Source organism: Lutra lutra, chromosome 10, assembly GCF_902655055.1.
Source record: "Lutra lutra chromosome 10, mLutLut1.2, whole genome shotgun sequence".
Lineage (NCBI taxonomy): Eukaryota > Metazoa > Chordata > Mammalia > Carnivora > Mustelidae > Lutra > Lutra lutra.
In genome coordinates this window covers 57352115-57377009 of record NC_062287.1, presented here as the reverse complement: position 1 = coordinate 57377009, position 24895 = coordinate 57352115, and the positions used below count along the sequence as shown (strand labels likewise).

Here is a 24895-nt window from a genome sequence, read left to right as displayed (position 1 = left end):
AGATGGGATGCCTGGGTGGCTCAGTTGGTTAAGCGGCTGCCTTCGGCTCAGGTCATGATCCCAGCGTCCTGGGATTGAGTCCACATCGGGCTCCTTGCTCGGGGGGGGAGCCTGCTTCTCCCTCTGCCTCTGCCTAGCACTCTGTCTGCCTGTGCTCGTGCTCTCTCGCTCTCTAACAAATAAATAAAATCTTTAAGAAAAAAAAAAAAGTGTACCCCCAGACATCCGTACATGCATGCAGAATTAAAGAGTTCAGGCTCTGCACAACAGTTTCTGTTGCATATGCCTTTTTTATTTTTCTAACCACCCCTTTAAAACTGTAAAAACATTCTTACCTCATGGGCCAGTTTGCTGACTCTGCCAAAAATCGCCTTTTCCAAAATCCCCACCCACTAGATGATCCCAAAACTGTCTGCTAGCTTCAGGGGGCCAAGGTCTATGAGGGGGGACAGGGTGGAGACCCAGGCAGTGGCGGAGTGGAGCGGACCCCAAGTGCAGGTGGCAAGCAAGGCCTCCCCACCTCGATGAGTGTTTCCGTCCACACCTTCCTGTCCATCTTCAGGCTCCGCACCTTGGAGACGCCAGCGCCCAGGCCTCGGTGCTCCCCTGCAGACAGAGGGCCCTCACCTTCACAAGAGCACTTACCTTCCTGCCCTTCCTGCCTCCCCGTGAGCCCAGGCAGGAGCAGACAGTGGGGGGCAGTTTCCAGTGCTAGCCACACACACCCCTGCTCCAGGCACCAGGGAGCTGAAGTCATGGGCATCCTGCAGCAGTAAACATCCCCCGCCACAACCAGGCCACTTTGCACAGCCCAGCCACAGTAGTCTTTTTGATCTTTTTTTTTTTTTTTTTTTTTAAGTAAACTCTATGCCCAACATGGTGCTTGAACTCATGACCCCCAACCCCGACCCCCACTCTGAGATCAGAGTCACATACCAACTGAGCCAGCCAGGTGCCCCCAGTGTGATCTCCTTAAAATGCAAATACCCTTTTTCCAAATCCCTTCTTTAGACTCCTCAATGGCACCCCAGAATTAGATCTAAACGTCTCCTGCACTCTCATCTCAGAATTCCCCCCCCATTCCAATCCTGATCAGCCATACTCTCTCCTCCCTCTTCTAATCAGCTGACCTATTCCTGCCTCAGGGCCTTTGCACTCACAGCTCTTTCTTCCCCCATCTCCCCAGGGCTGGCTTCCTCCTCACATTCAGGTCTCAGCTGATAGATCATCTCCTCAGAGAGGGCTTCCTGACAAACACATTCTGTGCCTAGCACTTTATTATCTGATACTTCTATTGGTTCATATGTGTATTTTCTGCCTCTCCCCACTAGAATGTAAGCTGCCAGAGGGCAGGAACCTTGACTGTCTCCTTTAGGGTGTAGCCTCTGTATGTGCTTAGAACAAAGTCTGGCACCAGTGAGCACTCAGGACATCTCTGTGGAATGAGAGGGCAGGGTGAGCTTTGGCTGGAGGGAATGTAGCCTTCCTCAGCTACAGGTCCCAGGAAGGAGCCCTGTCGGAGGGAGGAAGCTGGGGCACTAGGAGCGCCAAGCACCATCTTGTTCTGGCTTCAGCCTCACCCCCCCACCCCCTGCAGTCTCCTAGGGAGCACCTCACCCATACCAGTCATCCGCACCCCTCCACGAGTGGACACCTTTCTAAATCAAGCCATTTCTTTCCTGCATGCAGACCTCCCAGCCCCAGGCCTCCTGGATGTTTGCCCTCGCTCAGCGCCTTCCCCAGAACTATCACCTGCCCCAGATCCCCATCTCAAGCTTCCCAAAGCTGCTCCCTGGGCACAGCAGCTCCCCTGAGGACCAAACCCCAACACCTCACAGTGTCCAGCACAGCACAGACCCCCAGTAACTGCCGGGCAGAGAGATGAATGCATCTCGGGCCCCAGCGTGTCTTCCTCACCCTCCTCATTGGATCTGTCACAGGGACTCTGACACCACAGATCCTGTACGTCTCTCGAATCTTTTCCACTGCTTCCCCAGACCAGGCCTCGGCCTGTTCCTCTCTCTCAAGGAGCCGTCAACAGCCTCCCCACTGGTCTCTAGTCTCACCCCTCCAACTCAGGTCCCACCCGCCACGGAGTCTGAGGCCCGGATCTGACCGCAGCCCTCCCACCCTGGCCCCCCATCTCCTCCCATGGCCTCCCATTGCACGCAGATCCCTGCCAGCCCCTCCTGTCTCATTCCCCTCCACTCCTCTGATGTGATGGGGGTGGGGAGGGGTGCTGGACCCCAACCAGCCTGGGCTCAGTTGGGCAAGACTCACTTGCCAGGCCATGCGCTATACACCATTTCCCCTCCCCGTGCCTCAGTGTCCTACCCATGGCATGTGCAGCTGAACCCCTGCATTGCGCTCTCCAGACTGCAAGCTAATCATGGTGGGAGAGGCCTGGTGCACAGACGCAGCTTCACGGACAAGGATCGGACTAGCGTCTTGGCTCCGGCCGCTCCAGCCAGACAGGCCGCCGGCCACACCAACACACCAGCCCTGTCGTGCCTCAGCCTGGCATGCCAGCCCCACACACCTGCACAGCGTTTGCAGATGACGATGCAGAGGTTGATGGAGGCCCAGTCGGGCTGGGCAGCCCCGCAGTCGGCGCAGAACCTGTTGGGGGCCACGGCCCAGATGCGCTCAGCCACCTCCGAGGTAGACAGGGCCTCAGCGATGGCTCCCTGCATGGCCTCCAGCCACTGTTCCTTCTCTAGCTCCGATTCAGCCGAGAAGCTGGGGACACAGGAGTGGGGGGTGGGGGGGCAGCGTGAAGAGGGGCAGCATGAAGAGGTGCAGCGTGACGTGGACGGAGCAAGGAGCTGAGCCCTCACAACCGGAAGAGGGAGGTACCCTGGGTCTGTGAGGAAGGTGGGTGTGGACAGAGGCAAGGGTACCATGAACCTAGGAGACATGTGGGGGCTGGGGGATCCCAGAGCAGGTGCTACCCGCCCCCCCCCCCCCAGGAAATAGAAAAGACTCCTGGGAAGAAATGATGCCTGAGCTAAGCCTTGACAGATGATGTGGAAAACCATCCTCTCCCATTCCAGAAAGGGAGCAGCATGGCACACGGGGCATTCCGGGACCCACGAACAAGACAGGCAAACTGGCAGAGAGGAGGCTGGCAGACATACAGGGACAAGCCTGGGCCAGGCAGAGGAGGTCAAAGTGCACCCAGAGGACAAGACAGAAGCAGTGGAGGGTTTCAGTGGGACAGGGGAAAGGGTAAAGAGACGTCTTCCTCTGGTTCTTTCCCTGCTGCCACTATCCCACCCATGTGTGTATTCAAGATACGGCTACCCCTATAAGCCTCTACCATGGCCAGAAAAGGCATCACTGCTAGAGATGTGACAGGCGCTAACGTGGCCTGACCAGAGGCGCTGAAGACTGTGCTCATCCATGAAGGCCTCACACGTGGAGTCTGCAGGCTGCCGAGCCTTAGCCAAGCACTCCGCCTATCTTCGTGTTTACATCCGACGGTCTTCCCCTGCATATGTCAGGCTGATGGAGGCCCTTGGTGATGAACACCGAATCAGCCTAACTAAGGCTGATGATCACAAGACACTCGGTGAATAGGCGGGCCTCTCTAAAACCGACAGGCAAGGAAAACACTGGAAGGTGGCTGGTCCCTATTGTGTGGTCGTTAAGGAGGAGGCAAAGACTCTCAGGCCAACATGTCATCCAACATTACTTCAAAGGCAGAAATAAACAAATAAAAACTTGGCTTTCAACAAAAAGAAAAGAGAAGACCCCACTGGCAGTCACAGACAGGCAGCTGATGCATGAGGCGGAGCCACCGCTGGGCCAGAGGTCCCCTGGCCTGGGACAAAATGGGGATGGACAGAAGGGAGGGGCCAGACAGACGTGAGAGAGCCAGGGTGGTGAGGCAGGGGTGGTGACAGGCACGCACGGGACTGAATGGGAGAGGCAGGCATCCCCGTGGGTGGAGACAGGGGCCTGGGAGGTCCAGGGAGTCGAGGCAGAAGTCACAGGGGGAAAGACATCCACAAAACTGTTGGACATGCAGGTCTGGAGCTCAGGAGAAAGTCCCTGTGGAAGACAGAGAGCTAAGCTAAGGGCAAAGGACATGACAGCGGAGGTGGGATGGCGCTAGTATTTACAAAGACAGCCGCAGTCTTACTCCCAGAGGAAGAAACCAAGGCACAGAAAGGTCAAGTGATTTGCCCAGGTCACACAGTGACTCGGTGGTAGACCTGGGATGTTATGGACTGAACTGTGTCCCCCAGTGTGACTGCATCTGGAGACAGGGCTTTTAGGGAAGTAATTAAGGTTAGATGATGTCATAGGAGTAGGGTTCGAATGTAACAAGACTGGTTTCTTTATAAAAAGAGGAAGGGACAGCAGATAGCGCACTCTCTCTACCTGCACACAGAGGAAAAGCCGTGTGAGGACATAGTGAGGAGGTGGCCATCTGCAAGCCAGGAAGAGGGGCCTCACTGGAAACTAACCCTGATGGCTCCTTGACCTTGGACTTCCAGCCTCTAGAGCTGTGAGAAAATAAACTTCTGTTGTTGAAGTCCCACCCCCACCCCATCTGTGCTCCTCTGTCATGCACCACAGCCAAGCTGACTGATACATACTGTGACCTCAGGCATGGGCCAGCCCCTCAGGACCGCCTGGGAGTGAGTGAGGGGAAGCGGACGGTGATGGTCAGATGGGGGGTGGGGTAAAAGTGAGATTTCTTAGAAGGGAGGGGTCAGAGCAGGTTAGTGAGTGGGCAGGAAGGACCAGGAGGGTGGGCAAGGCTGGGAAGGGGAGAAACCCATTCTAGAAGAAGGGGCAGGTTTCCACATAAGCAAGAAGATCCTGGCAGGGAGGGAGGATACAGGTAAGTGAGAGGAGGCGGGCTTACCTGAAGATGCGGTAGGGGGTGGTGAGGTCGAAGCTGCGCCGGTCTGCTTCCTTCACGTTGCCTACACTCATGTCAATGAAGGTGATGCCGATGCCCAGGTGGTACTCCTGGCAGGTGGGGGCAAGAGGGGTGAGGGCAAGGCCTGGGGGCAGGGCCTAAGGCCCAGGGAGGGATAGAGACTAAAGGGAGGTAGTACCTTAGGGACTAGAAAGCACCTTGGAAGGAGATGAAGAGGGCTTAGGAATCTGGACATTGGTAAATGGACCCAGGCTCAGGGGCCATGCAGTGATAGGGAGCGGGAACAGAAGGCAGGGCATGGATGGGAAGATAATCCTCAGGGACCAGGCAGGGGACAGGGTCAGAGCTAGAAGCAGGAAGGGTAGCCAGCACAGGGCTGAGCTTAGTCAGGGGAAGGAAGAAACGGAAGGGGCAGGGCTGGGGGACTGGGTGGGCAGGAGGCAGATCCGGGGGACTGGGTGGGCAGGGGGCAGGGCCGGAGGACCGGGTGGGCAGGGGGCAGGGGACAGGTTTAACAAACTGGCTGACCCCTTCGCACCTCCAGATTCTTATATAGCTGCACTTTGTCCCCAACCACGGCCACATACAGTTTATTCTTGAAACCACGTAGTTCCAGGCTACCAGCACGGTCAGGCAGCTCTGAGCCTCGAACACCCAAAGGGTAAGTGCTAGAGAGCCGGGCCCGGGCACCCTGCTCGGCCACTGCCTGCTGCAGGGCCTGCAGCCACTCCTTCCGCTCCGCTGAGGGCACAGGGGAAAGAGTGAGTGTGAGCTCAGTCTGGCAGGCAGCCACCTAAGGGCTCCCCATTCCAGGCTCCTCAGGCAACACCTCTGCCAGCAAGCCCACCCAGATTGGCCCACCTACCTCTGACTATCTCTGAGTTTTCTGACTGGACAAGCTACACTGGGGAAGCCACTTTGCCTACCTGAGCCCATTCCCTGTAAATGGAAATCTACGGTTCTGAGGCCTCAGTGGGTATCTCAAGCACAGAGCCAGTCCGAGAGTGCCCCCTGCTCTCCCCTACCTCGTAGAGGACTGACTCCACTCTGGGTTTGATGTGGGGGGAGCAGAGGTGCCCTGGTTCTCCCCCACGCCCCCACTTAGCAGGCCAAACAGCCAGCATTCTCCCTCCCCGCTCCTCACCATCACTCTCTGCCCGGAAGGTGAAGGTCCGGTTGTTTGTGATCACTTCAAACTTCTGGTCCCCGATGGCAGCCACGCGGGAGATGCAGGCCACAGAGATAAAGCGCTTAGAGTAGGCATCCTGAGGAGGAGAAGGAAGCTGTCCTGTAGGGGGTGGGGCACCCGGAGGCCTAGCCCCTCCTTGGCTCCCTCAACCTCAGCCGAGAGCAGGCTAACTAGAACCCCATCTCCCACAGGTGGCCAGGGACAGCCCCTGCGCTGACCCTGACCACAGCCCACAGCTGGCCGAGTGGCCAGAAGACACGGCTCCAGGAGTCAGACTGGAGCTCTGGTGAGGACTCATCTTGGGTGGGGGCCTCCACCTGCATCCAAGGTCAAGGGTCGGCCTAGGGCCAGGCTGGAGCAGGGGTCCCATCAGGGATCAACAGGGGCCTCACCTTGTTACTGTCAAAGTACCGCAGGTGATCGGCGTCCAGTCTCACCCACCGTTTCTGATAGATGTAAGATCTGGAGAAACACAGGCAGAGGGACAAGAGCAAAGGGTTGCAGATTAGAGGATAGGCTCTAAGATTATCCCAGCCCCCTATGGCAGCAAAATACAAAGTCAGCACAAAAGCCAGGCTCAAGGGAAGAAGGAACCCAAATGGTCAATGAGAAGATGGACTTTACCTACAGCAAAAATGACTGAAGTCAGACTCAAAGTACGACTTCCCAATTTTAAGGGTACTAAAACACAAGTCTGGTGGGGATGACTGACTGTTACAGTCTGCCTGGAGAGAGACCTCTTCAAATAACCTAGCCCCTCTGGTTTTCAGATCTGGCATACCAGTATCCTAGAGCACTCCCATCTTCACACAGAGAACCAGCAGGACCTAACAGGCATCACTCACCCCTGTGGCGGGTTCTTGTCCAGCCAGCCGGCCTTGATGACCGGTGTGATGGGGGCGGGGCCCCCAGGATGCCCGTCCATGGGGTGTGGTGGGAGCTCGGGGATCAGGAGGCTGCTGCGCAGGGATGAGCTCAGGCTGCTGGTGTGCCATCCACCACTGGGGAAAGAGGAGAGGGAATGAGGGAGCCTAGGATGGGGGCTTCCCTGGGGGGAGGGGCCGAAGAGGTGGAGGAGCCAGGCTGTGCTTGGGAACGGAGGGTGGCTGGGTGGGACAACAACTGGGGAAGAGGGGACACTTACTTGGGGATGCCCTCATAGGCATGGTCATCCTCATCTTCATCTCCTTGGTCGTCGTCCTCAGACAGTTCTTCCCCCTCGCTCAGCAGACTGGCCACACGCACAGCCCGTGGGATGTGGCTCACTGGGAGCTCCTCCTGGCACCCCCCACGCCAGACCCACTCAGCATCATGCTTCCCTTCGAGCCCCAGATCACACCCACCCAGGGAGACCCCCCGAAGTCCACTCCATCAGGGACCCACACAACTCCGCACTTCCCCTGCTGTTTCCACACCCTCTCCAGGGACTCAGCCAGACAGCATCAAAGACAGAAGATGAAGGGATAGTGAAAAATACTTAGGGATGGAGAGTTAAGACACCCATGGGGCCCAGGAACACAGAAAGTGAAAGAGATCAAGGGAGACTCTCCAAGGAAGAAGTGCTCAGTATCCCGGGGGAGAGAGGAGGCCACACACAACCGTCCAGATGTGGCTGAAGACTGGAACTGAGGCTACCAGCAAGCGCCCTCAGACCCCTGGCCCAGGGCTCAGGTGCTGTGCTCCATCCCCAAGCCCCTCGTGGCAAGACCACAAGGGGGAAGGAAGCTCTCCCTGGAAACTGAGGCACTTTCTCTCTCCAGTGGTCCCCAGGGTCTGCAAGGCAGCTGGGCAGCCCACCCTCCCCTCTGACAGACAGCCCAAACCCTAATCACCACCTGCCCCACCTTCTTGGTCATCAGGCTGGCTGGGGCCCCTGGGCCCTCCTCTGGAACCTCATCGTAGTCAGAGTCATCTGAGGAGAGAGGGGTGGGGGCGGGAGGAGACTCAGAAGGAGGAGCCTACCCTCCTCTCCTGGGCACCCTGGCCTGGCTTCACATAAGCCACCCTTGGCTGGAAAGACACCCCCACTCCAGCCTGGCTTTCAAAAACAGGCACAGGGGACATAAAATGCTATTTATACTCTCAGGGCCTCGTAGGACAGTACTAGGGGGGTGGCCAAAGGAGAGGCCAGACTATCACAAGGAGGTCTGAATAGGTGGTAAACTTGTGGGTCAGAGGCAAGGGCTGTCTAAAAAGAGGCTGAAAAAGAAACAAGAAACAAGAATCAAGAGAAATGGACAATCAAAGGAAAAGCAAACCATTGACAACCAAGGAAAATACTCCTAGACTTTCAACCACGAGCCACTCAGAAAGTCTGCCACATACACTTAACAGTCAGTAGGTCAAGACAGGTGGGTGCTGGGGGCGCCTGGGTGGCTCAGTGGGTTAAGCCTCTGCCTTAGGCTCAGGTCATGATCTCAGGGTCCTGAGATCAAGCCCCACATCGGGCTCTCTGCTCAAGCAGGGAGCCTGCTTCCTCCTCTCTCTCTGCCTGCCTCTCTGCCAACTTGTGATCTCTCTCTGTCAAATAAATAAATAAAATCTTAAAAAAAAAAAAAAAAAAAGATAGGTGGGTGCTGGCTCCACTGTGAGGGTAAAGAGAATGAGGCTCACTTGTCTGGGGCCACACTGTGTGAGTGGCAGAACCTGACAGAAAGTTCGATCCTTGCACCCTTGCCGATTCTTGAGGAGCCCTGATTCCAGGCTACGCACTGGGAGCCCCATGCCTGGCTATGGCACTCACCGAACTCTGGGGGCAGGCGAAGAGGCTTCGGGGGGATCTCCGGGGGACTGGGAGGTGGAGACGGGGGCTGTGGAGGCCCCCGGGGGAAGGTGGCCGGGGGCTCCTCAGGCTCTGGTTGGGGAGGGGATGACAGCGGCGGTGATAGTAGATCCTCTTCTTTGGAGGGAAGGCTGGGAAGAGAACAAAAACCAGGCCCGGGGGTTAGCTCCAGGCGGCTCAGTCACCGGGCTGGCTCACTACACAGAGCCAGGACCCAAACCCCCTGAGCCTTGTCTCCCCACCACCCCTCTCACCTGAGCTACAGCAAAGCGCATTCATTCCACAGACTCAGACAGGAACCCCCCTCCCCTCACACCAGGCCCCTGAATCTCCGAGCTCCTCGAGCTTAAAGGAAGCAGGCCCCTTCTTTGGCCATGAGCTGTCCCTGCACTGCTCTGGCAGGGTCACCTGTCCCCAGAGCTCTAGCTTTCAGCCGCATGTACCCATAGGGTCTCCAGAGCAGAATGGGCTGGGGGGTGGTGTGCATCCCAGGCTGGGAAGTCAGGGAAGATTGGAGGAGGGGACACCTGACTGAGCTTTTAAGGATAAGAAAGCATTTGGTGGTGAGTGGATGGGTCAGGTTCAAAATGGGCATGCAGGCCAAGGGCACAGACCAGAGCCTTAAAAACCAAGTCCTAAGGCCCTGAGCTGTGGGGCTCTGGCTCAAGACCACCTTCTCTCTTGCCCCAGACATGCATGTTCACCATGGTGCCCTCAGACACCTTAAACTCACCTGATCCCACCATGCCCCTCTATTTTTTTAAATTCCAGTACAATTACCATACAGCATTATAGTTTCAGGTATACAATACGATGATTCGCCAACTCTACACGTTTCTCAGTGCTCATCACAGTAAGTGTACCCCCTTTCCCCTTCGCCTATACCCCCTACCACCCCGCCATGCTTCTCCCCTCTGGCAACTACCACTTTGTTCTCCGTATGTAAGCCCTGGTTTTTTGCTTCTTTTTTTTGTTATTTGCTTTGTTTCTTAAACTCCACATATGAGTGAAAGCATATTGTATTTGTCTTTTTCTAACTTATTTCACTTAGCATCACAGCCTCTAGGTCCATCCACGTCGTTGTACATGGCATGATCTCATTCTTTTTTATGGCTGAGTAATATCCCATTGCAAACACACCACACACACACACACACACACACACACACACACACTACATCTTCTCTATTCATCTATCGAGGGACACAGAGGTCGCTTCCATATTTTGGCTATTGTAAACAATTTTACAATAACCATAGGTCTGCATCTACCCTTTTTTTTTTTTTTTTTTGCATCTACTTTTTTGAATTGGTGTTTTCATTTCCTTTGGGTAAATACTCAGAGGTGGAATTACTGGATTATATGGTAGTTTTTTTTTTTTTTTTTTTTTTGAGGAACCTCCCTTCTGTTTTCCACAGTGGCTGCACCAGTTTGCTTTCTCATCACCAGTGCATGAGGGTTCCTTCTTCTACACGTCCTTGCTAACACTTCCTGCCCACCCCGCTTCTCTTGCATACCAGCCCCTCATCTCTGCTATCACCACCCTTCTCCAACTCCAGGGCCGGGTACAGGGCCCCTTGGGCTCCACAGCCACAATGCTCTGTGTATCTGTCTCTGCAGAGATCACACTGCTCCCTACAGGCTGAGTGTCTCCTGGCTTTGACATCGAATACGAGTTTGACCCCTGCCTCAGTCCTCGATCCTGTGTGTCCAAGGGAAAGCACTCAGCATCTCTGAGACTGTTTCCTCTTCTGTAGAGCGGGGACTATGTCAATGATCTGACAGGGTGTTTGGAGAATTAACCAAGACGAGGCATGCTGTGCGCCCACACAGCTGGAACAGGACACCTAAGCCCCAGAAGCCTGGCCCCACCCACTGTCTCAGCCGGCATCTGGCAGGGGCCAAGGAGGAACATCAGAGTGGGTGAGCAACTTGTCTCACTGGTTATTTCCAGCCTGGTTATTGCCGCAGCGTTGCTGGCAGTGATCGGCAATGCACGTCTATCGCAAAAGCAAGCAAGGGCTGGGCGATGATCATGATGCCAGGCCTTTGTTCCTGTTGTTGTCTCCTCCAGGAACCCCTTCCTCCTGGGCTCTGACTAGAGAACATCCTGTTGTCCTTTAAATCCAAACTTAAGTTCTGCTTCCCTGCAAGTCTTTCCTGAGCCTTCTCTCACACTCCCCCAGACCCTGCCCATCTTCCCCTCTGTTACAAGGGGATTGATACGACCAATCACTCCAAATCACATGTATTAAAGTAGCTCTGTCCACTGTACCCGGCGTCCTGCCAGCAGCTGAGCCAGGACCTGAACCCCGACTCCACCAGAGAACCACACTCCTAGCACACATGCCTGTTTCCCTATTACCCTGTCCTCTAATCATCTCTTCTCCGTGTGTGCAGAAAGAGTCCGACCTGCACTGATCTTTCTCATACTCCCCCAGAAACCCGCAGCAGCTGGTGTGTCAGCCGTGCTCCTTGGAGACACCGCCTTGGACAAGAGTGGCCTGAGTGAGGCAGTGTACCTAGACCAGAAACTGCAGGTGGGCTCTCCACCTGGGGGAGAAGCTGGAGCTTTGGGCTTCCCTGAGGGGGCTGGCATGTCACTGGCTACATCCCATGCAGGAACCTGAAACCACACCTGTGGGGTCGTTAGAGGACATACAGGACCCTTGAGTCAAGATTTTTAAGGGTGGCTCTCACACCTATCTGTCGGGAGTGTCAGTTCCCTACCTCTGTGCGCTCTCCTGGGCGGCCACAGAGAATAGCTCCCGGATGGCAGTGTGAACAGGGGCACTGACTGCGACCGGGACCCCTCAGCAGAGGAAGAGCGGCCACGACCCTGGTGGCCAGCCCTTCCCTCCCTAAGCGTGTCTGGGGGAATTTGATGCCAGGTGGGTCTATGGTATTCTTGAGAGCCTTCACGTTTAGCTGGACCTAAAAAGACCCCCAGGTGGGCACCACACCATATGTCTCCCCTCCTTGACCCTGAGTCTCTCTAGGCCAGGGACAGCCTCAGACTTGATTCTTTACCACCACAGCCCAGCACAGGAAGTGGCCAAGTCAGCAACAAGAGCATGCTGAGTGGGCGGCTAAGCAGGCAGACGACCGGGTGGACAGATGACAGAACAAATAAATGGCTGAATGGATGGGTGGGGGGTGGACAGAAGGGTAGGTGGATAGGTTGGCCATCACGGTCGAGAGAAAAGTGAATGAAAGGGGGAAGAAAGACCTAGAGACTAAGTAAGTACTCACAGGTCCAAGGGTGTGACCCCAGCTGGTCAGCTGCAATGTCCAGAATTATCTATCACACACAGCCTCCCGGACCCCAAGCAGGAGGGGCCCCTGGGGGCCTGGCCTATGATCAGCTGGGAGCAGAAGTCCAGGCTCAAGGCCAGTGCCAGTCAGACTGACCCACAGGAGGTGGGGACAGGCTCCGCCCCTTCAATGCCGAGCAGCAGAGCATCCTCAGAGCTGAAGAAGCAACGGGCCCCCCATCACTGTCCTGACTATCTGCGAGGGGTCTGCCCATCTGAGGCCTATCTCCCTGGCCCGTAGGTTCCCTGAGGCAGGTGCCACACCCACCATCTTCCCTACTGCATGCCCAGCACTCAGGGATGAATAAATAAATGAAGACATAGATTAATTAATTCCTCTTAGTATTGTGTATGTGTATATATTCCCAGTTGTCTTCCAAGCACTTTACATGGCTTCATTCATTTACTCCACACAAGGGCTCTATAAGGTATGGCTGACTGTTATCCCCACTTTATAGATGAGAAAACTGAGGCACACAGACACAAAGTAATTTGTCCTGGATCCCACAGCTGGGATTTGTACCCTAGTACCACAGCTGGCAAACTCCACCACAGGGTCGAATGAGGCCACGGTCAGGATGTGAGAGCTTCTCTGAGGCCTGCCTCCTTACACTGGCCACCCAGCTCAGGATGTGGGCAGCTCCCGAGTTGCCATCCAAGAGAGCACGCGACCACAGCTCTGATGGCTGTTGTGACCATGGCAAGAAGGGAAAAGGGAACAGTGCAAACAGCTCCTCCTCCAGCATGGTTTTTGCAGGCAAACGGCTATGTGCCAAGCAAGTGGAAGCAAGAGGAGGGGACCCCCCCCCCCACCCCAATGGACCTCTAGGCCTCTCTCTAGCCACTTCTTCCAGAAATCTTCCTGGCTGACCCCCGCCTGCCTACCACAGGGGACAGGGCCATGCTGAGTCAGGGCCAGGCCAGGAAAGGAGAAGTGGTATCCGGAAGGCACAGTATAGTGGGAAAACCCCAGAGGAAGGGACAGTGCCTGCAGAGCGCTCCCACCCCAATTGGGGTCCTGGCCACTCAGTGCCAGCAACCCTAAGGGCTACCTCAGTTCCAATCTGTACCTGAGGCCCAGCTGGGCCACTTCCCATTGACCTCTGGCCCATTAGGCCAGAAGATTGGCCACAACCAGCGGCCCCCCCAAACCTTGGCCTACGTAGCTTGCATCACCACCCTCTCCCTACCATCTTGGCCCATGGAAAGCCCACATGTACCCAAGAACCCAGCTCAATGAGCCTGTCCTCAGCGGGCCTCCCTGTCCACCTCCGCCCCTGCTAGCTCCCCTGTTCCTTCAGACTCTTTCTCTTCTGTCCAAGTGACATGCAGACATATCTGCTCCCCCTACTATGCCTGAAGCCAGCCTGGGCCACTCCCGGACAGGGGCAGAGGCTGATTCGCCGTGGCATTGGGACCACAGCCTGAGAAGGTTCATTTTACTGAACTGGGGCAAATACACACAGCCAACCTTCAACGTGAAGGCTTGGGGATATGTGAGGGTCCCAAGTCAGAATGGGGAAGAATAGAGTGACCATACAATTAACTGTATATTAAAAAAAAAATGTATAAACCAGAACAGCTGACAGTCTATACTGTCAGTAACTATGTCAGAGCAACAGGTAAAACAGGGCCCGTCCTGGTGAAATGAGATGTGTGGTCAGTCTCGCTAAGAGACCGAGCTTTGGAGCCTGGCAGAGCTGGCTCAACCCACTCAAATCCCAGCTTGACTCTAGTCGGTCTTTGACCTTACAAAGCAGACTGCTTTACTTCTGAGCCTCGTTTTCCTGTCTGATCTACTTCCAGGCTTACTGACAATTCAGTAAGGAAAGCCATCCCCACAGTTCATCAGCACAACTTTTCCACCCTGGCTGCGATGGAGGAGGCTGGGCCAAGAACCTGCTTCACAGCCTCCTCCCACATGGCGGTCCCCGGCTCTCCCTTCCGAGCTTTCTGTCTATATCAACCTCTGGCCAAAGGAGCCAGGCTTCACCATAAGGACAGATGGGCCAACAGAGCAGGGCAGTCTGAATATCTCGGGCTGGCCTTGAACTCATCCCTTCCTTATATTCCAGCCATGCCTGCCTGAGCTGTACCCCATAAATGTGTATTTCCAGGCATTTGCGTATGTGACTCCCCCCATTTGTCCTTTCCCTGTCCACACTGTACATCCTTCCCCTTCATTTTGTGCCTCCTCTCAGGCTTTAGGCTATGCTGGGACCTCCTTGGGGCTCCTCCAGCCTCCACACTTGTGATCATTCAGGATGGCTGTCTGTCAATGTTTGCTTCACTGCACTGACCTCAGAGGACCAAGGACCCAGGACTACACCCTGTCTTGGATTCAGGACCTTCCCCCAAAAGTGTCACACAGGCCTTGGAGGGATCCAGCCGAATCTTAATCCCTGGGCTCTCACCATCGGGGCCGAGAGGCGGGATGAGGCCCAATGATCTGACCACCTCTGTCTCCTACCCTGACCTCCCCTTCCCATGGGGGCAAACCTTCCCAGCTGTCCACTTCCTCATTTATGCTCTAGCTACACAGGGCTCAGGCCTCACTCCTGTGCTTCTTGCTTCCTCCATGGCTGCCCCTGTCCTTCCTTCTCCATCATGAGACCCAAAGGTCAACCCCTCCAGCACTCTCCTGCTTCTGTTCTGTTAGTTGTGCCCAGGTCACAACATGGAAAGCCCTTCCTGGGCTTCCCCTTGCTTAGATGTACTCAGCCCTTGCGTATGCTGTGAGCCCCCCAAGCCGATCTCTTGCCAGGCCATGACATCAGCCAACACAGAGGGGGACTTGGACAGTGCATGTTGTGACTGAATGGCCAGCACCCCACTCACATCCTGATCACTGGAGAAGGGCAGTGGCTACCCTCCACAGAGCTGCGCCCCATTAACCTGGCATCCACCCTCACAACCGAGGCTCGCTCAGCTCTTAGCACTTCTCCCTGGAATGACAGCTACCATTTACTAAGCACCCACTATGTGCTAAGCACTCTTCCTGGAGGCCTTTTCATTTAATCCTTACAATGATCTAGATCTAGATCATCCACTCCATTGTGCTCAGGACATGCCTCTAGGAACTCAACTGCTCCTTCTGCTGAGCTCACACAGCCTGTTGGGCTCTTCATGGCAGGTGTGCCCCCAGGCCTACACTGAGCTTTCCACAGTCAAGCCGTGCTGTCGTGGGCAGGAGGAGGCAGAGGCCCAGCTCGCCCATGGCGGCTCTTCATGCTTCCCGGCTTTGGCCCTGTGCTGGTGCCTGAGGATTCTGGGGCAATGAAGGTCATCCCTGAGGGAGCCCATGACCATATGGACCCTGTCCCCCGCATCCTGAGTACCCAGCTCAGGGCTGTTCTGGCAGGAGGAGAAAGTACAGGTAGGTGTCTGCTGAGCCCTGTGGAAAGATGAGCCAAGGGCACAGGGCAGGATGGGATGCACAGGCAGGACCTAGTGAGAGGTATCTCTACATCCCCAGGGACCCAAGCACAGAGTTGTTGAGCTCATGAGGGGTCCACACCAACTGTGGGGAGGGATGGCGAGCCCAACCTCCCAACATCATAGGGACCCACCCCTCTATTGGCCCTGGGGAAGTCGGGGAGGAACCAAACCAACTAAGTGCCAGCCCTCGGTAGGTCTCCCTATTACCCTGGACTCAGTGCGAGGGCAAACGGGTTCAGGTAAGAGCTGCTTAGAGCCACAACACCCTTGTACTGGACAGCGAGAAAAGCCAGAATGAGATCAGCACTAGATCCCTGAAGGGCAGACACCCACACAGGCCACAGAGACAGTCCCTCAGGCACCATGGGCTCCCGGTGGGCCCAGGAGACAGATCTAGGGGAAGATGGAGGCCTGAAAAGCCCAGGGCTGAGGGACGGAAAAAAAGAAGGGGAAAAAAGGAAAGGGCAGGAGAAAAACAAGATGTGGAGAAAGTGAAAGAGGAGAGAAAATTCTGAGAACAAAAAATGGAGGGGCAGAGGGAGTACCACAGAAAACCCTGCCCAGAGGGGACAGAAAGACCCTCAGAAAGGAGCCTCCCTCCCCGTGCTCTGCTGATAGCCCAGCCCAAAGCTGCCCCTCGCTCACCCTCAGATGTCCACCAGGTCCTGGGCCGGAGGACTTGCACAGCTCCGCTCGACAGTGCTATGTGCCTGACCAGGCAGCCTGTCTGAGCAGGGCTGGTCTGGCAGACAGCCAGGCCTCTGTTCCCCGGGTGTGTCGGAGATTGTGTCGGGGTCCAGGTACCACTCTGTGTGGCTGTGATCACTTGTCTGAGTGTGTGTTTCTGTGTAAAAGTGAATCTGTCCAAGAGTGAGTGTGAGAGTGTGTGTGTGTGTGTGTGTGTGTGTGTACATCCAGCTCTGGCTCCCCTTGGTTTCCTGCTCTCCACCTCCCCCACCCCCTGCCGCCCTGGCCAATACACACACTTCCTGAAAACACTGAGAAAGAGAAAAGTCACCCAGAATCCCCTGGGGCAGACACTTCCTCCCCGCCCCCAGCCTGCCCCCCCACACCCCAAGTTGGAATGGGACAAGCCACCCCACTGCTGTCTAGCAGGGCCTTACAGAGTAGATCCTCAGGAAGCCCTAGCTTTGGCTGGCCCCTCTCCACCCCCACAGGAGGCCCAGAGAGGCTGGGAAAGAGGCTCTTTGAAGGGAGCAAGTTCTGCCCCAGCAACAAGTGATAAGCCTTCAGGAAGACCAGGGATTGGCTGGGCTGCAGGGCAGGCAGGAGCACAGGTGGGAGGCCGTGCAGTGTGATCCCAGCTGGCAGCTGCCCACTCTGGGCAAATACTCCCTCTTTGGAGGTATCTCTAGGCATCTGGGGAGATATCAGAGGAGGAAACTGAGGCCCAGCACCATCTGAGAGGGGCTCTGTGGAGGGACCCTGGAACCCTGGATCTGAGAAGACCCCTCTACCACTCAGGGAAATAGGCTCAGAGGGTTCATATCTATGATACCTGGAGCTGAGTAGACTGGGCCCCAGGCCAGGAGGGAGGGTCTGAACACTGGCTTCTACTCTGCTGGGCTGTGTGACTCTGGGCAAGTTTCTCCACATCTCTGGACTCGTCAACAAGTTTCCTATCCCAGGCTTTTAATAATGGTGGGGGGTACAGAGCCTTGGAGGGGTAAAGTAGGGTCGTTCCGGGCCAGGCAGCTTGTGAGCCTTGTTGTGAGAGTCCTGACCCAGCTGGGGCAGGGAGGGGGCAAGCTGTCCCTGCTCATTGGCTGCCTGCCTCCTTAAAGGCCTCTGCCGCCTTCCTGAGATGTCTAGGGTGATACAGGTCGCCTGGTGGGAAGGGATATGGGGTGGTGAGCTTGGGCCCTTAACCCTATCGTCTAATGTCCAGCGTGGGCTGAGGGCACTCTTGGTGCTGAGTCCACGTGGGTGGCAACCATGCCAGCACTAGGCAGCACGGAGACTCAGTCAGTCTTAATCTATTTGTGCACACAACAAATACTTCCAGAGGGTGCGTTAGGCACCCGGCACAGTTGCCGGTATTGGTGATACAGCAGTAAACAGAACCCACCAGAATCCAGGCCCTCATGGAGCCGACACTAGTGGGCTGAGCAGCATGTGGATACATACTGGCTCACGCCCAGGAGGAAACAAATAACACATGTGCCAATTCACTACCCACAGCACATGCACGCATAAACGGACTCACACCATTGGAGGTCCCAGCACACCAGCACACATGGGCCCGTGGAGGTGTGCACACGGGCCCTGAGAAATTCATATGTGCACACACCACCGAGAGCAAGTAACCACTGAAACCACCTAAGTCCCCACTCCTGCGGACATACGGGGACCACATACGGCCTCCCTGAAAACTGGTGCAGAAGGGTAAATACACAGACATACTACAACCTTCACAGCTTATACAAACATACACACTTAGGGGTGCCCACTTACATGTTGGCTAGGCATGCCCTCCCATGTCCAGCCAGTACACACATGCACGCACAGTAGATAACCCCAGGTCCCACTGGGGAAGCTGGTGATGGGCTGGAGGCTGGCAGAAGTACTCACTCGGTGACCCCATGAACTGGCATAAGAGGTCCTAAGATTCAGAGAGTGAGACTCCTGTCACTCAAGGGTGCAAGCAAGGACCCAAAGGCCACATCAGGAAGAAGGGACTTCTACAAAGGGGACAGAAGCAGGCCGGGCTGAATCGCCTTCTGCCGTGCCCCATGGTGCCTGTGGTCCAGAGGAAGGGGCTGTGAGGGAGAGCGGTCAGGCTCCAGCCCAGCCTCCAGCCCTTACACATACATGAAGCTCCATCTGCAGCGAGTTTTTCTGCCACTGGGCTTTGAAGATTTTGTATGCCCTGGAAGGCAGGGTGCTTAGACATGGAGATGTCCACTGTTCCAAATGTCAAAGACCCCAGGACAAGGAAGCCAGGCTTGGCAGCTCACCTCCCATCACACTCTGTCTGAAGAAATAGCCCCAAATTGTGAAGGATAATTATCTACAAATTCTCTCAGCATGGAATGAATTTTGGGTCCTCTAGCTACAAGGGGCCAGACTCCTGAGCATGGAGGCCTGGCTTCCCCCACAGGTCAGCTAAGTGACTAAGTTCAGAATGAAGCTCTGAAGAGTGGGGGCTGGTACTCTGGGGCATAGACAGGACCCTTGCTCTACCCAACAAGTCTCCTGTCCGCAGATGTTGGTACCAGGAGGGCCATGGATGGCCAAGGAGGATACCCAATAGAGAAACAGGCCCAGAGGGGCCACTGCGCATCAGTCACACAGCTAGCTGGGCCTGCCCCGGGTATTCTGCCTCTGATACAGGAATCCAGGCCTCCACTTCCTCAATGGGAGGTTTGCCTCCTGAGCTTCTAATGGACAGGGTCCTGCCTCCTGTCCTTGTTCACCTATTCCTATCCCTAGAGACAGATGGACAAACAGACACACAAACCTATGCTCTCTCTCTCAGCCCCCTCCATGATGATGGAATGAAAGGAAACAGAAATGGAGAGGGATGCTTGGGTGGCTCAATTGTTAAGCTTCTGCCTCCTGCTCAGGTCGTGATCCCGGGGTCCTGAGATCAAGCCCTAGGTCAGGCCCTCTGCTGGGGGTGGGGGGAGCCTGATTTTCCCTTTCCCTCCGCCCCTCCCCCACCCCGCTCATGCCCCCGTTCTCCCCCACCTCATGCTCTCTCAAGCACGCTTTCTCTCTCAAATAAATAAAATCGTTAAAAATAAAATTAAATTTAAAAAGAAACGGCTCATGCATGTATAAGAATGGCCACTAGAGGGCATAAGGGCTCCAGAAAACTCCAATCTACACAGTGCGCCAAGCTCCTAGGGGTATACCTAGTACCATCCCTAGTTGTGTAAACCCAGGAAAGCCAAAAACCCTTTTCGTGCTTCCAGCAATCAAACCTCAAAACACCACAGCCCTGGCTTGGCCTTCAAGGCCCCCTTACTATCAGAGCCCTTTTCTGGGTGGGGAAAACCTCCCGGACACTCCCATAGGAGTGTCCAACCTTATTAGCACAGCCCGAGTGGGGGCCTCTCCTGAGAGCCTGGGACCTGTCACTTGTCACCCAGCCGCCTCCTCCAACAGCCTCACCAGCCCCTAGTCACCTTTTTAGTATTCAGCTTTTATCCGATTGTTCTGCTTGAAACCTTCCTGGCTTCCCACTGGCCTTCACAGAATGTCCCACCAGGGCCAGCCACAAGCCTCACCCCCACTCACCCAGCAGTTTAGCTCCAGTCTGCTCAGAGTGCACCCGCTGACAGTGCCTCCCACCTCCGAGCTTTACACAGGCCGTTCCCTCCACTGAGGGAGCCTTCCTTCCCCAGGGCCGAAGGCCACAAATGTCCCCTCCGCTTTCTAGGATCCTTGACCGAGGCGCCTCCCACCACGAGGGCACCCACTCACCTCACTAGCAGGCGCGGGGGCCCCGTGCGGGGGGGCACGGGTGGAACACTTAACTCTGCCAAGTGGCGCTTGGCAGGCAGCGGGGGCAGCGCAGGGTCCGGGGCTGCTGCAGGTGGGGCGGAGAAGCAGGCAGGCGGCAGGCAGCTCCTCCGGGGCGGGATGGGGGGGGCAGCGGGCAGCCCCTCCTCCTCTCCAGCCACGGGCTCTGGCTCCACGGGCACTGGCGCAGCAGGAGGGGCGGCCGGCGCGGGTGGTGAGCGGAAGACATGTCGCTTCATGGGCACAGGCCGTGGGCTGGGGCGGGGTGCAGGGGTGGGGGGCGTGTGGGCGCGCAGCAGGCCGGCCAGGATGCGGCGGCGGTGACCAGGGAGCAGCATGCCCATGTCCAGCAGGCGGGCATCACTGAGGCCTTGGCACTCCGTGGCCCACACCAGTCCGTGCTGCTCGAAGAGCCCGGCGTACTGCTCCAGGTGCAGCGCCCTCAGCCACTCAGCCACAGACAGCGCTACATCCCGGGCCTCCGCCATGGTTCCTGCTAGCAGAGGCCAGCCAGTGGGGCCCTGTCCAGACCTGCAACAGAAAGACAGGCACAGGTGAGAGGCAAAGCTGCCCAGCCCTAGTTTCCTGATTAGCAACCCTCTGTGGCTCTCCCATGCCATGGGGTCAAGCTCTGACCTTAAGCTTTCTCCCTGGTGCCCCCTGTGCCAGGCAAGGCCAGATACTGCCAGGTCCCTGAACACACAGGCTTTTCTCTCTGCCTGAAACCTGCCACCCCCACCCCTGCAGCCTCCTAGCATCCAGCTCACATCTCCTGCAGGAAGCCCTCCAGAACCTCCAGAGTTGGTACCACCCCTAAGCCCCATCCACAGCCACGGCCACTGCCGCAAGGCTGGCCAGTGGCTGTGTCTACTGCCCTCTGCAGGACCTGGGCAAGGGCCCAGTTCCTTCTGAGGCACCAGTTCCCCGCTGATGGCCAGGCCCAGGGGTTTAGCGAGTATGCGAGTATGCGTGGGGTTGCTAGTCTCCCTGCAGGCCCCGTGTAGGGGTTGAGCTTCATCCCCTCTCCACGCCCCTGGAGGAAGCAGAATGCTCCAGGAATTAAGTGAAGCCAGCATCACCCAGCCTCTGGGGTCCCGGCCCTGTGAATGAGTCACCCCTCCCACCGCCAAAGGGGTTAATGTATAGGTAAGGCCATCCCCTCATTTGTTCATTGGAGAGAGCCTCACACTGGGCGATAGGGACTCAGGTCCCACCCCTGCACTCCAGAACTCCTGGCCTGGCAAGAGACAGATGACACAGAGAGAAGGAGATTAGTAAATCAAAACAGCAATTCACCAGATCATCTCCACAGATATCAAAGAAGCAAATGACAAAGCACAACGTCCAGTGTACTTAACAAAAATCTTACTAAAATAGAAATATATTGATACTTCCTTAAACTAAAAATCAGCATCTTGCTTCATGGGAAAACAATGGAAAAAATTTCCATTAAAGTCAGACATGAAACAAGGATATCCATTTCGTGAGTGATTATTATTAATCATGGGATTAAAAATTTAAGAATATAGCAAGTGAGCTGGATTCAAAGCTAAGAGAACAGAATGAATATTTATAGTCAATAACCAGGTAGAAACCAGGAGGAAGAGCCTCATTTACAACAGCATTATAAAACCTAAAACACTAAGAAGAAACATAAAAAGAATTGCGCGAGATCTGAGATCTGTAGGAAGAGGCAAAAAGAAGAGACCTAGACAAATGGAAAGACACGGTATGCTCCTGGGTAGAAGGCATCATGAAGATAGTAATTCTCAGTTAATTTTTAAATATGCACAATTCTATTAAATACACACATAATACTGGAAAAGGGGGGAGGGGACCTAGACAAGCAAATCTGAAAATTCATGTGGAAAAGTAAACAAGCAGAAAGAGCCAGGAAAATTCTAGAGCAGGGGGTGGGGGGAAAGAAGGGTAAAGGGTGGGAACGAGCCTCACCACATATTAAAACATATAAAGCCATAGTAATTAAAATAGTACATGTTACCAGCACCTGAACAGATGAATCAAACAAAACAGAAAGTTCAAAAATAGATCTAAATACATAAAATCATTTAGTGTCCAACAAAAGTAACATCTTCAAACTAGTGGAGAAAAGAGGCATTATTAAATTGTTGGGACAGCTGCAGAACAATCTGGAAACAAAGTTAGGCTCCCTACCTCACACCTTACACCAGGATAAATCACAGGCAGATCAACGATTTCATTATAAAAAAATAAAACCATGAAAGGATTTAAAATATCTTCTGAGGGACACCTGGGTGGCTCAGTTGATTAAGCAGCTGCCTTCGGCTCAGGTCATGATTCCAGCGTCCTGGGATCGAGTCCCGCATCGGGCTCCTTGCTCAGCAGGAGCCTGCTTCTCCCTCTGCCTCTGCCTGCCATTCTGTCTGCCTGTGCTTGCTCTCTCTCCCTCTCTCTCTGACAAATAAATAAAATCTTTAAAAAAAAAAAAAAAGGGGGCGCCTGGGTGGCTCAGCGGGTTAAGCCGCTGCCTTCGGCTCGGGTCATGATCTCAGGGTCCTGGGATCGAGCCCCGCATCGGGCTCTCTGCTCAGAAGCCTGCTTCTTCCTCTCTCTCTGCCTGCCTCTCTGCCTACTTGTGATCTCTCTCTGTCAAATGAATAAATAAAATCTTAAAAAAATATATATATATATCTTCTGAGAGAGGCAAAAGCCTTTTGGAAATGATGCAAACCCAGTTAGGTAAAGAGTAAAATATTCCACTATATAAAAAACAAACATTCCTGCATAATAAAAATGCACCATAAACAAAGTCAAGAGATAAACGACAAGTCAGGACATATGCCTCTCATATCCCAGACATAGGACCGACCAATTTTCCTAAAAACTGAAAAGCACCTAGAAATAAGAAATAGGTGGAGGAAAATGAAAATGTAACTGGTTCTCAAGCATATGAAAACTAACTTAACCTCCTCACACTGTGAGGTGACCCGGTGAGGCATTCCCCCACCAGCTAGTGGGAGTGCCTCTGGGAAGGGCAATTAAAGCCACAATAGCTATGAAAACCCCAAGTCCTTTCGCCCTTTGATCCAGCCACCCCCTAGGCACTTACTTATCCTGCAGTCTTCCAAGGTGACTGGCACCAGTGATGTGTACAATAACAAAAGATTGGAAATAACCAAAATACCCACCAAACTAAATTATTGTGTAGTCATACGGTAAAATACTTAGCAGCCTTAAAAAAATGAGGAAACTCAGGGTGCTTGGGTGGCTCAGTGGGTTAAGTGTCTGAGTCCTGGTCTCGGCTCAGGTCATGATCTCAGAGTCCTGAGATGGAGCCCTGTGTCGGGCTCTGTACTGGGTGTGGAGTCCTGCTTGAGATTCTCTCCCCCTCTCCCTTTGCCCCTCCTCCACCTCCCTCTTGTAAAAAGAAAAATAAAAAATATCAGAATACCTTTATCCTTTTATAATATACACAAATATCAAATCATTATGTTGTACACCTAAAAATACAATGCTTTATGTCCATAATATCTCAGTTTAAAAAAAAAACTTAATTGGAAAAACAAAAAAATATCTTCCTTTTGTAAAAATTTCCAAAACCACATGCACACAGTGTCTAGGCCCCTCCCCGGGCCTTGGAGGCTCCATCAGCTTTCTTGGAAACCCACCTCTGGTGGGAGGGAAACTTTTCACTTTACGTCTTTATCAATGACCTACATTTTGAACATTTTGAACAGTTCTTCAAAAAGGCTGCTGAGGGGCCAAAAGGAAGACACAAACAGAAATACGCTGGATGTTCTAGAATAAACCAGCTCTCCACATTATGAAAACATCAGTTCTTCCCAGGTTAAGCTATAACCAGCACAAAACACAATCCTCCCAAAATTACCATTAGGCAGATTCTAAAGCTCATATAAAATGATAGTAAGGATTTGTTAGGTGGAAAAATAAGATGCAAAGTAGTGTTTTGTTATGTAAACATCTAGGTTAAATTAAAAATGTACATATATGTCCTTCTGTATATACATATACATATACATAAGAATGACCCCAGATGGGTATACAAGAAATTGCCTGCCTTGGGGGAGAAGAACCAGCAGGTGTGAGGACAAGGAGGGAGGGTTACCTCTCACTGTATGTTTCCTTACCTCCAACTTTTCTACCACTTTCCAAAAAATAAGTACAATTTAAAAGAGAATATGATCAACAATGCCCACCCACCTGCTGGTCCCTGCCCTATCCACCCCTTCAAAGCCCTTCTGAGGCTCTCTAGCCTCACCCTCTTCCTGCCTCTTTGCCTATTTTCAAAATGAAAACTGGGACCTCAGCTCTGGCCTCCATGAAGCCTCTTGCACATCAAAGTTGGGGCTTAGCCAAACACACCCAACCCAGCTCCCCGCCCCCTGCCTAACTCACCTGCTGGGCTGCCCAGGACACTGGGGATCCTTCCAGGGGCAGCAGCTACTCTGAATGGCTCCTCATCTTGGTCCACGGTGGAATCTGCAAGGAAGGAACGGGGGAGAAAAGTCCATGAACCAATTTGAGCCGCTGGATGCTGGGAGGAGGAGGAAGGAAGAAGGAAAGGAAGAGGAAGAGGAAGGAAGAAGGGAAAGGAAAAAGGGAAGTTAGAAGAGAGGGAAGGAAGCAAGAGATGGGGTAGATGGTAAGGGGAAGAAGGAAGGGATCAGGGAGTCTAATGGAAGTGGCGGGGGGGCGGGGCATGAAGGTTAAGCCAGAGGAAGGCCTTCACATGGGAGGGAAGAGGCGGACAGGTAATGGCTGCACAGGTGGCGAAGAGGAGTCAGGAC

General features: G+C 54.3%; 1 protein-coding gene across 6 annotated transcripts in view; it reads right to left on the bottom strand.

Annotated features, from left to right (window-relative positions):
* Window positions 1–24895, bottom strand: part of ARAP1 (ArfGAP with RhoGAP domain, ankyrin repeat and PH domain 1) — a 61033-nt gene that overhangs the window by 19382 nt on the left and 16756 nt on the right. For 5 of the 6 annotated variants that reach the window (XR_007120867.1, XR_007120868.1, XM_047690854.1 and 2 more), the window contains exons 2-13: window positions 24504–24587; window positions 20067–20636; window positions 8827–8996; window positions 7928–7995; window positions 7228–7361; window positions 6929–7084; window positions 6476–6545; window positions 6039–6159; window positions 5433–5635; window positions 4877–4983; window positions 2540–2739; window positions 521–606 (exon numbers count right to left, since the gene is read on the bottom strand). Coding sequence is in view for 4 of the 6 variants with exons in the window: in XM_047690854.1 (XP_047546810.1) it covers window positions 521–606; window positions 2540–2739; window positions 4877–4983; window positions 5433–5635; window positions 6039–6159; window positions 6476–6545; window positions 6929–7084; window positions 7228–7361; window positions 7928–7995; window positions 8827–8996; window positions 20067–20593 (1842 nt within the window). In the remaining 2 variants the exon portion in view is untranslated. Of the gene's footprint in view, window positions 1–520; window positions 607–2539; window positions 2740–4876; window positions 4984–5432; window positions 5636–6038; window positions 6160–6475; window positions 6546–6928; window positions 7085–7227; window positions 7362–7927; window positions 7996–8826; window positions 8997–16262; window positions 16583–20066; window positions 20637–24503; window positions 24588–24895 lie in introns of those variants that run through there. The other variant, XM_047690858.1, reaches the window with a different exon arrangement.